This window comes from Prosopis cineraria, unplaced genomic scaffold (genome assembly GCF_029017545.1).
Source record: "Prosopis cineraria cultivar Desert tree isolate PC_DT_omini unplaced genomic scaffold, ASM2901754v1 PC12, whole genome shotgun sequence".
In the NCBI taxonomy this organism is placed as follows: Eukaryota; Viridiplantae; Streptophyta; class Magnoliopsida; order Fabales; family Fabaceae; genus Prosopis; species Prosopis cineraria.
The window spans coordinates 40,913,661-40,930,867 of record NW_026555343.1 but is presented as its reverse complement, the minus strand read 5'-3'; the positions used below and the strand labels follow the sequence as shown (position 1 = coordinate 40,930,867).

General features: G+C 29.9%; 2 protein-coding genes across 2 annotated transcripts; both read left to right on the top strand.

Annotated features, from left to right (window-relative positions):
• Positions 1 to 2,443: 2,443 nt before the first annotated feature.
• Positions 2,444 to 5,947, top strand: LOC129289364 (uncharacterized). Its single transcript, XM_054926123.1, has 3 exons — positions 2,444 to 2,525; positions 2,664 to 2,746; positions 5,747 to 5,947. Exons 1-3 carry the CDS (start codon positions 2,444 to 2,446, stop codon positions 5,945 to 5,947), a joined length of 366 nt encoding a protein of 121 aa, XP_054782098.1.
• A 6,808-nt stretch (positions 5,948 to 12,755) lies between these two features.
• LOC129287727 (dormancy-associated protein homolog 4-like) lies at positions 12,756 to 13,786 on the top strand. Its single transcript, XM_054923958.1, has 3 exons — positions 12,756 to 13,078; positions 13,168 to 13,261; positions 13,350 to 13,786. Exons 1-3 carry the CDS (start codon positions 12,904 to 12,906, stop codon positions 13,375 to 13,377), a joined length of 297 nt encoding a protein of 98 aa, XP_054779933.1. The 5' UTR covers positions 12,756 to 12,903; the 3' UTR covers positions 13,378 to 13,786.
• Positions 13,787 to 17,207: the final 3,421 nt, after the last annotated feature.

The following is a 17,207-nucleotide window of genomic DNA, read 5'->3' as shown; positions in this document are numbered from 1 at the left end:
ATGTAATGAAATTTTTTCACGAAGGTTATATTAGTACAAGCCACTTAAACTCTCATCTAAAAAAACAATTTTATTGATGAAAAAATAATTTTATTATTAGTGCGACTAATGTTTTAATCCCAACAAACCACGAAATGGGCAGAGCCCACGTTGAGAACAACCAAAATTAATAGACATTGATTTTAGTGAAAGGAATTATTTTCACTTAAATACAAGCTTTTGAATTCCAGTCCGTATCAATCAATAAAACAAAAACAAAGAAAGAAGGTTCCGGAAAGCCATCCATGCCAGAAAATATCTGTAGCACCGTGCTACCTCAGCCGTACGGCATCATCCTTTTCCAGAGCCATGATGCAACGGAAACGAACAATTAGAGCTTTTATGGTTAGATTGGTAGCATGAAAGAGTTATCCATAAAAGTGAAAGTGGAATAGGAATTGAAAGAGTAAAGTGAGGTGGAAATAGACTTTTAAAAATATATTTGATATGTAAATAGAAATGGATATAGTTTTTAATTGAAAAATGCATTTTATAATATAAAAATACCAAAATGTCCCTCCAACAAAAAAAAAAAAAAATCCCTTCCCTTGTCAAGCGCAATCACCATAAACACTATGGCAGAACAAGCGCAAGATCAAAATTGAAGAAGTTGACATTTGAAATCGAAATCCAACATTCAAAATCAAAATTGAAGGGGAGATCAAAGACAAAAATTGTCGAGCAAATTGAACTCCATTTGAAGAAGAGGAAGGGTTTGATTGAAAAACAGGAAGCGTTTGATGAAACAAAACAATCGAAGAACATGCACCAACCCAGATATCTTGCTTATCTCTGCAAATCTGGCTCTCATCTCATTTAAATCAAAGGTAAATTTGTTTTTTAGCACCAACCCATAATACATCAAAAGTAGAAATAGAAGGTCCTAAATAAAAAAAATCATTCAGATATTGCAAAAAACAATCCATAAATATATAATCCTTGTTTTCATTTGATGTGGAACGGAACCCAGCAACAACTGCATGCTTGATTTCATTTAGGTACTGCACAAAATAATTCTGAACTACAGATATGTAAAAGAGGCAGGTCGAAGTTCAAATGAAGTGGTTGCATAGTGAAGATCTGGAGGAAGAGGAAGAGGAAGAGGACGACGAAGTTCAAATAGAGTTCATGATGGATCACAGTCATCGAAGAAATAGATCGAAAACACTGAAGATCTGATTTTTATAGGATGGCTTGGATTTGAAGGAGTGGAAGAAAGAGGAGAAGATAGATGAAGAAGAAGAGGGTGACTGCGGCGGAGAAGGAGAAGGGGCCGATGACAGATGATGGATGACGAAGATGAGGTGACCAAGAGAAAAATGGTTTGGGTTGGCAAATGAGGAGGACATAGTTGTCAATTAATTAATAAGGGGTATAATGGTCACAAATTTGTGGTTCTCAGGAACTGGTTCACTTCCATCGGTCTAGGTAAGGAGCCCGGTTCCATCATTTTTGATGAAACTGGTTCCACAGAGAAATGGGTTGTATTATACCAAATAAGTCAATTCCATTTCCTTCCCCAATTTCACTTCTTGAGCTTTACTTACACTGTACCAAATAAACCAGTGGGTGTCGTCTTATTATTTGAATGAAATGAAATAAAATAAATTAAAAAAATTAAGATAAGAATAAATAAATTATTATTTTCTTTATAATAAGCATGATAGAATTTATTATATATATTACAATGTAAAAATCATTATACCTTTCAAAATTTTTATAAATTATGATTTTTAATTTTATAAATTAAATTATTCACATTCTTTACAACGTATTTATCCGTTATATTTGAGTATCTTATTTTTATTTTTATTTTTTAATACATTCTTCTAACAAGAAAACTAGCGTTAATCATTAATATGTAACTGAGAAAACTATGTGAAGTCTGAGCATCTGGATTGTTCCTACGCCTTATAAGCCAAGAAATCTCTCTCTCTCTCTCTCTCTAAACTCACCTCTAAACTCACCCTCCCATTTTTTGTTGGAGAAGCAATTTCAAGAAAGTTAATGTTCATACCAATTCATTAGAAGCTTTGGTATTTATCCGATTTGAACACGATTCGAATCATTCTCTTAATGTCATAATAGAAAAGATCAGATGCCTTAACATAAAGGATTAGGTTATCACCTTCAACCACACATTTAGAGAATCCAATGTACGGATTAACTTGTTTTGACATGCTACAAACAATAATAATAATACTTTAATTTTTGATATTTTTCCCCAGGTGTCGTCCTTTTATAAGACTTGACTTGACTTGATTTAATTTTTTTTTCTGCGTGGCTTGCTGTGACCTTGCAATAAAAGAAAAAAAAATTCACTCTTCCCCCTACTTCTGTACTCTTGTGTATTCGTGTTGTGCTTCATCATTAATTACATGAATGACCAGTGAAGGGGAAAGCAATGACTTGTGTGCTGTTTCTGGGTTTGAACAAGGACTGCTCCGAATCAGAGCTCAGGGACGCCTACAAGAAACTTGGCACTGGTTACAATTTAATTCCTCGTCTTTCAATTTCTTCCTACGCTGCTTCACACACACGCAGCATAATTATAATCTGAAACATGCATATAGAGACCCAATCAACAAATGTTGCTTTTGACTTGGGATAGAGATGGCGTCCAGATCGTTGTTCGGCGACATCGGGGAATTCAAAGTCGGTAGAAGAAGCTAAGAACAAGTTCCAGCAATCCAGCAGGCCTATTTTGGTATACATATATTCTCCTATCTTGGTTTCTGCATTTCAGGGATTGAACATTAACCCATGAATATGATTTTTGGGTTCAATTATGGACCTCAATTTAAAGAATTTGGTGCATAATGTGCTCTGTTGTTATATGCATGATACGAGGTGGGGAAACAGTGTTGTCAGACGCAAACAAAGGTTGCCACACGAATCAAATTGTACAGCGACGACGACGAGAAACGCGAGTCGTTTACGTCCCCTTCCTTTTTCTTCTCTTCTCTCATTTTACTCTTTTTGGACGCCACATGCGTATAGTCCGTTTTGATTGCATAAAACTATAAAAATTGAATGGAATAAATAAATAAGAACAAAAAGAAATTAAATTACTCATTTGCATATTATAAATATAGGAATGTGCTATACTTTCTGGAAACCTCATGATTTATTGTCTTCAATCAAATGAATTAAATGACTTTTTTTATCGTGAACATACATGATCTATCTCTCATATGCATTTAAATTATTTGTTTTTTTATTTCTTTATTCTATTTCATTTTTATCTTTTAATGAATTGGTATATATATAATAAAAAATAAACATGTGCGGGTGTTCGCTCATTTTCTCTTTTGTTTTCAATTTAGTTAAAATATTATATTTAATTTTTTTAACTTTATACGTTTTATTTTAATCCCGTAATTGTATAAGGTGTTCTTTTAGTCCTTTAATTTTAACACTATTTGTTTTATCTCAACAAATTTTTATATTAAACTTTTAAATATTGATAAAATATTTTCAAATGTTAACATATTTAATTTAATTTTCTTAAAATAAAAATAATTGACAAGAAAAATAATTATTTAAAAGTAACAATGTTGGGATTAAAGGACTAAAAAATAATTTATAAAATTAATGATTAAATTAAAATTTATATAAAAATCTATGATTAAAATATATTTTAATCTCTAGTTTATTTGTTTCCTTATTGGTGTATTATCGATCATGTCATGCACATTGGTCAGGGCCATCAATTCGGTCTTGCTCCATCAGCCATCATTGCTTGAAAATGATCAAGTGATGCCTAAACATACAATTTAATATTCGGTTTTATTAATCTAGTCCACATGATCAAATAAAATAAGATCATTTATTTGGATCTGCTATCAAGATTTTTTTAAAAAATATATAAAAATGATTTATGCCATACTTTGAAAACTTATATTTTTAGGATAAATTAATATAATATATAGATATATAAAATTCTCTAACATTCTTGACGTTAAAAATTTACTATTAATTTCTTAAATTTTACGTTTATGCAAATAAATGTGTCCTTATTATACTCTTATATATAAGGGTAAATAAGTAAATTATTCTTAAACTTTAAATTTAATAACATTATAAATTTTAATTTTATTTATTGTGTAACTTGTTCAGGATTTGAGTGACTTCTTGAACGAAATGGCGTCAATGATGTGCCAAACAATGCCTGATGTCAGCCTCCTAGCTTCCTTTCTACTATATTCTTTATATATTCTTTTTTTTATATTCGTTAAAAGCTTGCCCGTTGACCGTCAAATTTCAAATTCTCTCTATCATTACGCTAATATTAAAATTTTAGCGTTTATTAGTCATCAATAGGTTCTACTATGTTTTAATATTTTTATTAGGTTAGGAATTATATTTGCCTTTTAATTTCTGTTCAAAGATTTGTTTTGCCCCTCAACTTAAATATTTTATAATTAAAAATATTAAAAAATATAATGTGAACCCACTAACATTTAATTAATGATGAGAAAACGGTATGGTGGTTAAGGAAAAAATATTAAAATTAAGAGATATGATTAACTCATAATTAAATTTAATTTATAAATATTTAAGACTTTTTTTTTTATGTATAATTCACCCGTTATATTTTATTGCTGTTGTGGGTTCTTATGGTCTGTTTAGCGGATAAAGCCAATTATTTGCCTTTGCATCACCTTTCGCGTCGTCGACTCCTACGTGTTGTTATTATAGCATTTGCTTCAGTCACGAGTGGACTTTCGCATCCAAACTTGCCATATGCCACCTCTATAAATTAGATTTGTTTCAGATAAAAAGTTCACAATTTCTTTAATAAAATATTAAGAGAGAGATTCATACCTATAAATGTAAGTTGCTTAGAGGCCCATTCCTGGCTGAAAAATTCATTTGGGCCTCTTGACTCTCACGAGGCCCATGAAATGAGTTCGTATAAATAAATTATCCTCCTTACCATTTTATTTATGTGATACAGAGAAAAAAAAAAATTTAATCTTATTCATAAATTAATATTATTAAATTTTACATCACAAATTTTTTATTTTACGCTCCATTAATTATTAGAGAGAGAAAATATATTATTAAAGTATGTATATTTAATAGAGATAACTTGATAACTTATTAAATTTTAAACAAAGTTAATAATTTTAAAGTTTTTATTAGTTTCAGTAAAATTGTTTGAAGTGACTTATAAATAAAATTAAAAAAGTAAATACAACAACATCAAATATATCAAATTATCAGGTTCCATTGTACAAAAAAAAAAATTAGTAGGTGGTTTGGATATATACAAACAAAGCCATTAGAGGAGCAAGAGTGAGAAGAACAAAACGAACAGACGGTTTATATCTTGTAAAGAGGGGGTGGAAAAAGAACAAAAAAAACATTCAATAAAGTTGTTAAAATTAAAGAGGTCTTTTGGTTAACAACATATCAAAAAATTTGATTGTTGATGGAGTACAATAAATCAATAATAATGTTCAATTTATGAAATCGATCTCATATAATGAGATAAGACTGTTTATTGTTTGTTCTTCTCATCAAACCTTCATAATTGAACTTTTAATTTTAATTAAGTGGTTCCCTAAAAACAAGAGTAATCACACATACATGCATTTTCTAATAAACCATAAGGAGATTGATATAAATTTTGAATATAAAAGGAGATATAAGATATTTGAATATGAATAGATGTGATAGCAGCGAGCATTGATGTGAACAGGAAAAAGGGGAGGAGAGCAAGGAGGAGCAGCAAGAGCTGTTTAAACAGATGTTGGAGGCAGACAACATATCAGAATCCGAAGGGACAGCATGCTTTGCTTCTTTCTCGTTTCAAAAAAGATATCACTCTTCCGACTCTGAAATCATCAACAACGTTGGAAACTCCCAGCAATCTCTTCACTTGCATCAACGCCTTCAATAACTTTGTGTGTGTCTTTCTTTCTCGTACATATGATCTCTGCAACCTCATAGCTTTTCAAATCTTGCTATTATGGGGCTCAGTATGCGCGCGCGCGCGCATTTGCCTCCCCAATGTCTTCCTTTTAAATTAGAATCACAATGAATGAGGATACAAAAATTATGGAGGCTATGCATAGGGTTTAGGGTGTAGAATTAACTTAAATAATGTTTTGATTCTGGGTAATTTTTGAAAAATTGTAGAGAGATTTGATATTTAGCTAACTTTAACTAATTTCTTGTTGGTAAAAAAAAACTAATTTCTTTAAGTTTACAAAAGTAATTAGCAAGGTCTTGTAAAAAGGACTAGAAAAGTAGAAAGAGTAATTGACGATGACGTGATTTTGGGACGGCTAGATGCGACCTCAAAGCATCCAAGCGTTAATATGATGCATAGTGTCGCCTAAATTTGCTTCTTTTACCATAACTGAAGTATCCTCTGGCTATTATGTACTCTTGTTCTTATTTAATTTATACTTTGCTTGGACATTTCATCTGTCATCTAACCAATTTGTATGAAAATGAGGTGTATTTCTTATGTTCTTAGATATTTATGGATAATAGATTTCTTCTAATTGGATATACTTAATTGTTTTTTCCCTCCTTTTGTTTTGTTTCAAATTGAGGTGTGAAGACAAAGGGAGCAGCTTCAAGATTTGAAGAAGGGAAAAGAGAAGGAAGAGGAGATAGAGGTAACAGTAGCCATAAGGAGGGGAAGAAATGCCATGAAAAAATACCCAAAATTATTCATGTTGGCGTGTTATAAAAGTTCAGTCAATTATTCAAAAACATGAAAAGTGCTAGTTTTTTTCTTCTTTTTAGATTTTTTGGGGTGTTTTTTTGTTAAGCATTAAGCTATTAATTATTGTAATTTGGAAGAGTTTGATATTCTCCTTTGAATTATTTTAATTTCAACTTAGAAGTGAAAATGAACATTCTGGGACATGTGCTTATTTGATTAATGTTGCTTTCCATGCCACAATTATTCACTGTCAGTTTGTGCCTTAGAACACCCCATCTTTCTCCTACAATAGGTATTTATCTACTCAGATTGACATGAGTATAAGAGGAAATTCTTATTACTTAAACAAATAATTAGAAGTTTAAACTCTAATTCTTATGTATATAGTAACCTAGTTAGAAGGGGAAGTTGTGAAGATAACAATACTCTTTATTACTTTCATCCAAATATATTTAGAGCTGGGAATATGTTTTGAACATATTCATTGGAGAAAAATTTATAATTAAATTTTTAAAGTTCCAAAAAATTATTAGAAAGTGTTAAAAAGACAGAAAATAAAGTGGATGGGCAATTGAGTTTCCATTTTCCAACCCACCAGCGGCGCTTCACCATGTTGAGCAAAATTTACCAATTACCACTTCTATATATATTTCTTGTGTCTTAAAAAAATAAATGCAATTATTTCTTCTTTGCTAAATGTTGGACCGGAGAGAAAATCTAATGGGTTTTTTTTTTTTTTGGGACTTAGTAAGTTGATAATTCAATAAATTAAGTGGGCCAGTTTTAGCGTGTTTTGGGGAACCAGCGCTGGGGCTTTCCCCATCCGAGTCGGAGATGACCCAACTAAACTCCATTACTGGGTCAATGCGATGGCGACCTTGAATTCCTATCATAAAGTCTTTGCTGGCTCCCAAAAATAAGATACAAGTGTCTGTCTTGTGGGTCCTCTCAAATTGCCCTCATATTTCCATGCATGGACACTAGTTTGACTTATTTCATGGTCACACTATACTCAATTTTTTTTTTCTTTTTTGACCATCAACACCATACTCAATATAGCAAGAAAAAACTTTAACATTAATAGGTTTACTAGAAAGGATTAGTATCTTATAAGTCACAACATGATGAATAAGGCTTAAATTTTCATTGAGAGAGATACTTCGAACAATTACCTCCAATTCCAATAAAAAAGATACATGTGGATAACTTAAAAAAAATATATAATCAGAAAATATACCGGAAAGAGCCTATCAAGTGTATCGCCTATTTTTCATAGGTAGATCTTCATCAATAAGCTATGACACTCATAAATGCAAAGACCGAATAATCCAATTACTTGATTGTTTTCCTCTTAGGTTACGTTTCTATATGTTGCTATTTAATTGAGATAGGTGTATGTTTTGCTTTCAATACTTTAAAGGAGATTAATTTCTATTATTAATAGAGTATGCATTTTGCATCTTACCAAAAAGATTAACCCAAAATCTAAGAGGTATAGTTTTATCAAGTTTTATTTTTAGTTATTATAATTTTTTCAATGTTTTCAATCTTTATAATTTTAAAGATATTGGGTGATCTTTGTTTTTCAAATTCTTATAATTTCATTTTTTTCAATGCTTTTAGTTCACATAGGGATTGAAAACATTAAAGAAAAATTATAAGAATTAAAAACAAAACTTGATAAAATTATAAGGATCAAAGATTATATTTTTTCAAATTACATTGAGAGACCCAAATTTGAGTATCTTGACGTAGCAACTAGCATCAAGTTTCTTTGCTATAATTAGTATAAGGAGGTGCTATACAAATGGAAAGTGACCCAACCGTCACTTTTTTGGGGGGCTAATATTTTCATTAATCACCGTACACAATACTCTAACTATTCACCCTACTTTCCTTGCAATATCGGTACCAGCTAATCGCAATTATGAATTTGTTTATTATTATGTATATGAGTAAAAGAAATAAAATACTCAAAAAGTGATCAATCAAGGACATTAATATTTTCAAAGTAAGAGAAAAGATAAAAATATTCATATCGTTATATTGACGGATGCAAAAGTGATCAAATCATTAACTTTGACCTAATGTCGTTAACTTCAATTGTTAAATGCTAACTGTGCATACCATTTGTCAATCTTTACTAACGTAAACTGATAGAGGGGCAAAAATATTCATGAAATTATCGGCTAGGAGAAAAAATACCCATGAAGTTATAGATCAAGAACAAATATACCTATAACGCCTTCAGAGTTAGTACAAAAGTGATCAATCTACCAAATTTTTTAAATGTTGACCGTTTAGCTAGCTCTTAAGCAAGAGTTGATTATTTTTTCATTGCTGTAAACAAAAAATATTCCTAAATGAATTTTTACGGATGTTGATCGATCATCGTATGAATACTCATAATGTTACTTAAGTAGGTGTAATAGTGATCAATACATCAAAATCTATGTCACATGATTTTTTTCCATCACCATGTATCTTGCTCCCTTCTTTTTTCCCTTTCTACTCATTTTTCTTGTTTGCAAAACTTGTGATTAAATATAGTGAAATAGGTTGTGCACAATTAAAAATTGAAACTGAACACACCTTTTACGCCACCCTACCTTAAGAACATTTTCATAATTTTAAGCAATTTCATTCATGATAAGTTCAAAATGTTCGAATAGTTTTCGCCACTGCTGTAAAGAAACAAGCGATTTAATGGTCAAACCAACATTTTCTCATATGATGTTCATACAATGATCAATTAACCTCCAGAGAATTTTATCTAGAAATATTTTTTGTCGATGTTAACAAAATAATGGTCAACTTCTGCCTAGGTGTCAACCAAACGGTCAATATTTAAGAAATTTGATGAATTGATCTTTTTTGCATTAACTCTGATAATGTTATTGATATTTTTGCTTCTAGCTGACGACTTTGTGAGTATTTTTGCTCTTGGCCGATGACTTTATGAATATTTTTATCCTTTTATTAATCCATGTCAATAAAAAATGACACGTGATATGCATAGTCATCATTTAATGGTCAAAATTAACATTGTTAGATCAAAGTCAATGATTTGATCACTTTTGCATCCACCTATGAAATGTTATGGACGTTTTTGCTCTTTTCCTTACTTTAAAATATTAGGTGCTCCTGAATGACTACTTTGTCAATATTTTTGCTCCTTTATCCTATATATAAACATACATATTAGATCATGGTAAGATACAAAAAATATAAAAAGAATAAACATCCATATGATATAATTTATTTTAGTTATTTTTATTTATTATCTTGCTTAAAAATATATCACAGCTCTGTCATATTTAAAATTAAAATTTAGAAAAATCAACCATTCTATCCCTACTTTTTTAACTTAATACAACTCAATCCTTATAATTTAATTTAGTTATAACTTAATCAATACACTTTAACTTAATATAATTCAATCTCTATAATTTTAGCAATTTGTAACATTAGTCACCAAGCTTTAATAATAAATTTTTTAAAAAAATGCAAGGTTGACATTTTGAATATATAAAATTATAAATAGATAACATTATAGCAATTGAGTTATAAGTTAAAATTTAGTGACCAAATTTTAATCAAGTCAAATTTATAAAGTTTAAGTTGGACTAACCACCAAATTAAAGTTCATGGACTAGTTTAAACCATCAGATTTGTTGGAAGAGAATTGCACTCCTTCCTTTTAAAAATATAAGTCATTTTTAAATTAGATATTCAAAAATATAAGATATTTTTAGTTTTTTTAATGTGTAGTTCATAATTTTTTTAAAGAAAATACCCTTAATAAATAAATCACTCAACTCTTCATCTTTAAGTGAGGCACTCTATTAAATAAAGGTAAATACATAAAGATGATATCAATTTAAAAAATTAATAAACTTATTAGAGATGTAATTAAGTTAAAAATGCCTCATTTTTTTCAAGGGATGTGATTGTATTGAAGCTATTTGGTTTGTAACTAAGGGATGTGATGATTTACATCCCTTTAAAGATATTATTGATTATTGATGATGTTAGCCTTTTGTATTATATGTTAAATGTCAATTTTAATACCTCTGATTAGGGCTGCATGAAGGACTGACTTAGTAGGATTTCAGCCAAATTCAAAGTCTGGTCCTTTTCATGAAAAGGTTTTAGTTAAGCAACTAATAGTCTGATCTAGTTCTAGCATAATCCAAAGTTGAATAGGACCAAATTAGTTTAGTAGGATTTGGATATTGGTTTCAGTCTTGCCCACCATCTCACCTTTTTTTCTTTTTTCATCTACAAGAGATAGCAATTTATTTTAACACAATAAAATTACTTATAGTCATAAAATTTATCATAACAATAATTATAAATTCACAACAATCTCCAATAACAATAAAAAAATATTATAGTTACAACATAAATTATTCAAATTAAATAACCTGTAACATCTCTAAAGTTCATTATACGAAGTTAACAACAAATTTCACTGATAAAAAGAGAAGACTGAGGTTAGTCAATGCTCAAATTTTACTCGATATTCATGACTTTACAAGTATCAAACAAAAAGATACTTATTATTGTTATTATAAATTAACTTATTGTAATAATGATTAATAAGTTAATTATAATTTTATTCAATAAAATTATAGAACCGAACCAAATGAAGTAGTCTAGATGCTCGATCTCTTATCTAGTCTAACTTGAAGAAAGAGTTTGGTCATTTTGATCCTGAAAGAACAATTTTTATCTAGACCGAACAGGACCATATTTGTCTTGGGTTAGACTGAATCACACTGGATTGAAGGATTTTTGTATGACCCTACCTTTGATCATCCCCCACCTTTTTCCCAAGAAGAGTGACTGATTAAGGAACTTCTCTTTTATGTAATTTCCTTTGACTTGTATGCTCTTTTGTATTAAAAAAGAAAAAAAATCATGTGAAGTAAAACTAGAACTAAGTCAAAATTATAAGACTAAATAATTATTTTTTTAATTTTAAGAGATATTATTTATCACCCCCCTTGGTTATATTTATAAAGCAAGGGAGAGAAATTTTTAATTCTATTTATAATTCATATTATTAAAATTTTGATGGAAAAAATATGCTATTAACAATATATTTAATAGGAATTAAATTGAGAATTTATTAAATTTTTTGATAGACTTAACAAATTTCAAGTTTTTTATTTTGAAGGAACATGTTGAAAAATGATTTATAAGAATGATGACTATTTCACAATTATATATATATATATATATATCTAACTTTTTTGATATTATATATTTGGGTTAAAGTATAATTTTATCTCTATATTTTTTTTAGAGGAGCATTGAGTACCGTATATTAATGAGTGAGACATTTTTTCCTAAATTATTTTTTGAGGAGCAAAAATCTCCCTTCATTTATAAGGAAAAAATGAACTTTAAACTCAAAATAAATATTAATTATTATTTTAGTTTAAACATAACTACTTTTTCCTAACAATAATTAAAATAGAACAATCAATTTTAACTTCATTGTGAAAAATTTTGATTTACTAAAATTTAAATATTATAAATATATATAACTATTTTAATTTAAACAATTATTACTTTTCTATTGGCAATTACAAAAATGAAACAAGAAATTATAACTTTTTTATAAATAAATAGTCACTAATATTTATTTTTCTGGTAAAATATGTTCTTATTTTTAAACTTTTTTTTGAAGAGTGCTGACACTTTGTAGGGATATTTTTTTTTATGAAGGAAGATTTTTACTCTTTAAACAAATATTTAAAAAAATAAAATGTTTTTTTTATTAGTATAATATGTTCAAAAATATATTTTAACTAAATATATTTCTTTTCTTTTTAATATAAAACCACGATAAAATCATGCAGAAATTAAAATCAAATGACGTCGAAAGTCATAAAATTTGTACAATCACTAGGCGAACTATTGAATAGATAAGTATTAAAATTTTATTGAAGTTTTATGTGTTATTACGTCAGCGCATTTATTAGTTTTTTTAAATATATTTCTTCATCCTAACCAATTTTGTAGACTTCAGGACATGCTGAGTCATTGACGCAGCAACCACCATCAACATGGTCCGCACTCGGCATCCAGTTCCCTAAAATCTCTGCTTCTCTCCGTCGTTCCGTCGCATCGGTTTCTCCTCTTTGAGTTGTTTTGCTGAAAAACAAATCATGGGTTTTCTTCACAAGCTCTGGGACGAAACTCTTGCCGGCCCCACACCCGACACCGGCCTCAGCAGACTCCGCAAGTACCATTCCTCTCGCCCAACCGTCTCTCCGATCATCACCATTCTCCGCCGCAGCTCCGATTTCCGAGGCTTCTCCTCCGATTCGGGCCTTTTGACCTGTATCACATATACCCGTTTCTGTTAATGTCTTTGTTAGTGACAACGTTTGAGTTCACGCCTTTGATGGGTTTGGGATTTTTGCATGCAGCGAAAACGCCAAGAGAGGATTTCGAGAAATTCTCGAGGGGAAAATCTCCGGTTCAGTCGCCGGTTGTGACTACGACTCCGACTGAGTTTTATTGGTTGGTCATCTTCGTGTAATGTTGAAATGACACTCATGTCCTTGTTCCTCTTTTTCTTAACTCTGCTCTATTATGTTGATCGTTACAGGGTAATGATAAGTGCTTTGGATCGTTGAGAGAGATAGATGGATAGAGGATGTGAAATATTTTGCTCTGAAGAATATTATTCAGCTGAGGCATCCTTTTCACGCGTCTATTTGTGTATAGGTAGATAGAGAGACACATACAAACATAAATATACAACATTCAGTTATCAATAAGATGGGTCAGATCAGATGCAGATTAGTACTTGCAGGAAAAGTCAGGGCTTAACGAGATTCTAAAAATTGAGAAGAGGAAGAAAGCAGACTTGCTGAATTTGACCACTTATTTTTCTTTAGTTTCTCTGTTTGTACACATGAATGTTTTTTTTTTTAGAACTTATTTTGCTTCTTCTTTTTTTTCCCATTCTGTACTGGGTTTTGCTTTTGTAAATACGAATGGATTACTTGTTTAATGATAGATATCATGAACTTCATAATGCAATTACTCTGTATTCCCAAATCACTCTTCCAACATTTTTCTTCAACGGTCCAAGCTCATCTCATTCAAGCTGTGAATCTAAACCCAAGGAAGTTCTGTAAAGAATTTCTATAGAATATCTTCACGTGAACATATGACCGTGTGCATTAATTTGATCTGTTAACATCAATATAACTTCGGAGTAAAATGACAATCCGTAGAGAACTAAAGCTAACATCTTTCTTGTTTGTGTAAAAAAAATTCTCAAGGGGGGCGGGGGGCAAAGCTGAGACCTAACATCTTTCTTGGCAGTAATATTTGTGATCTTGTTCAGGGAGCTTTTGCTTGACCTGAGTCTCCAGGTATAAATCAGACGCATCTAACTCTTGTTCTCAAATTAGACAAGCATGAGACTATCAAAGAATTAAGACCAATTTTCCTGTGCAATGTCAGTTATAAGAACATATTCAAAATCTTTATTGCTAGGATTAGAAAGAATATGCCTAAAATTGTGGGGGAATACCAAAGCAGTTTTATAGCAGGCAAACAAAGTTGTGATAATATTATTATAGCGCAGGAAGCCATTCGTTCCATGAGAACTAAGAAGACCAAGAATGGGTTTGTAGCAATTAAAGTAAATTTAGAGAAGGCTTATGATAGACTTACTTGATTATTCATTCGGCAATGTTTGGTATAAGTTGGTTTGGACAACAAAACAATTGATATTATCTGTGCTTGTGTTGAGACACCAACTATGCTAGTCTTGTGAAATGCGGAACCTCCCAACAATTTTAAGCCTTCAAGAGGAATCAGATAAAGCGATCCTATTTCTCCATATCTCTTCACACTTTGCATGGAGAAGTTGAGCCATATGATTCTTGATGGGATTCACACAGGTAACTGAAAACCAATTAGATTGTCAAAAAAAGGGCCTCCGATTTCACATTTATTCTTTACGAATGATCTAATTTTATTTGGAGAAGCAACCATCTCTCAAGTTGAGATAATGAATAACTATTTAGATAAGTTTTGTGAAGCTTCTAGGCAGAACGTAAATAAACTAAAAACAAAAATGTGTGTTTCAAGATTTATCCATTTCTTTAGAGCCAACGATTTAAGCCAAAAAATGAGAGTTAGTCTTACTGATGTGGGAAAATACTTGGGAGTCCTACTTTCACATACTCGAATCTCGAATAATTATTTTAAAGTCATTTTGGATAGAGTTAAAAACAAATTGGTAGGTTAGAAAGGTAAATTCTTAAATCTTGTGGGCAGAGCTACTTTATTTAAAGTGGTGCTCTTAGTTATCCTTGGTTACCACATGCAAAGTGTTCTCATACCTAAAAAATTCTACGTGAAGTTGAGAAAGCTAATTGTTCCTTTTCATGGGGTGATAGAGATGAAGATAAAAAACTCCATCTCGTGTCATGGAATGAGGTGAAAAGCGAGAGGAATAGAGGAGGATTGGTGATAAGAGTATATTTTATAATTATAAATAGGTATATATTTTAGTTTATATTGGATTATATTTATTAAGATTTCATATCTATTCAACTAATATTTAATATTTTTCTCTCATCACTTAATTATAAGACAAAAAAATTTTAATATAAAATTTATTCATATTTTTTTTATATCTTGCAGAAAAATAATATATTAGATAAAAAAAGAAAATAAAAAAAAAGGAAAGAAAAGAATATATAAACACACACACATATATTGAAGAAGCATGATGCAAGATATATATCAAATCACCAAAGATGCATCAAAATTAATATTTGTGTGTGGGAATCAAGGCGCAGGTGATAGATATGTTTGAAGATAATGGTTATATATATATATATATATATATATTAGAGTCCCACATCGACTAAGAATGAAAAAAAAAACTTTCACTTTAACTATAAATACTTCCCAAAAAGCATCCAATCACTTATTTGAGTATTTTAAGAATTCTCTATGAGATATTTGAAGCCTGTAAAAACATTTTGAAGGTTGAAAATGAAATTGTTGATGAGTTCTACAAATTATAATTATTTCTTTCCTACTCATTAATTTTCTCTATGATTTTTTTATGATTGAAAATTTTAGAACAGTGTTATTTGATTTTGTTATCTGTTTTTAAATTACCCAATTAGAATAGGGATGTAGCCTAATTGGAGTGCTAGTTTTTTATTTTTTTATTTTGACTTTTTACATTTGTATTTATGAATATTTTTGCTTTTTTTAATTATATTTATTTCTCTTGTTCTTCATGTTAATTTTATGATTAGCCACCATTTAATCAAATCTATAAGTGATCTTGATGGATTGGAAGGTAAAGAGAGAACATAAATCTAGATAAATGAATATAAATAATTAGGTTAGGGATATATAGTTGTAAAAATTTATGATGATTTAAACTATAACTTTATAGTTTAATTAGTTATTTGGGTATCGTGGGAGTGAATTCAATTCTAATTAAAAAAAGATTAATAATTTAAAAAAATATTAAGACAATTTAGTAATAGTTGTTACAATAATTCGATCATAGTCAACTCAAAAGGTAGAAACTAACAATCTATAGGATAAATCTTAAACCACAATATTTCAAGTGATTGTGTTTTCATCATTATTATTTCCTTGATTTGTTTTTATTATATATATTTTCATCTAATTAGCCATTTTACCTATTTTTCTTGAACTATTAATTATTTAAATTAGTAAAAGCGTAACTTTTCTGAAAGTTCCAACACCTGAAATACTTCGAATAATTTATTACTGTGATCTTATATACTTACTAGAGTGATCAATTGGGCTTTAAAGACTTGAGATGTTAGAACGAAGCTTTCATTATGAAATTGTGTTGGAAAATTGTTACTTCTCCTAATACTTATGGGTTAAAGTTCTTCGTTCTAAATATAAATGTGAGAATGATATTTTTTCCCAAATTAAGCATAGACAAGTGGCTTTGACTGTTTGGAGAAGTATAATTCAAGTCTAGGATACTTTTGTGTCTGGTTTGGGGGAGAAGACTATGTCAAGGCGTCAAACTAAATTTTACTTAAAATACTTGTCTAGTGTTGGAATTCCTCTCTTTCAAATTGTTGCTTTTGCCTTTTGAATTTGGAAGAAAAGGTTGCTAATTTTTTTACTACTAATGGAGAATGGGATAGAACTCGATTTCTCTACTTGTTTGAGCCTAACATTGTTAAACTTATTACTAGTACCTTTTGCCATGGAGAGATGAGTGGTGAGATAAGTGGAGATGATAAAAATATATATGTGTATGTATATATATATATATATGGAAACCATTTACTGATGGTTTCTTTTCTGTCAAATCCGCATATCATTTTCTTTTCGTAGGTACACATGATCTTCAAGATGGCTTGTGGACAAAAATTTGGAAGATTAATGTGCCGGAGAAGATGAAGATGTTCCTTTAGCTATTGGCAAAAGACAA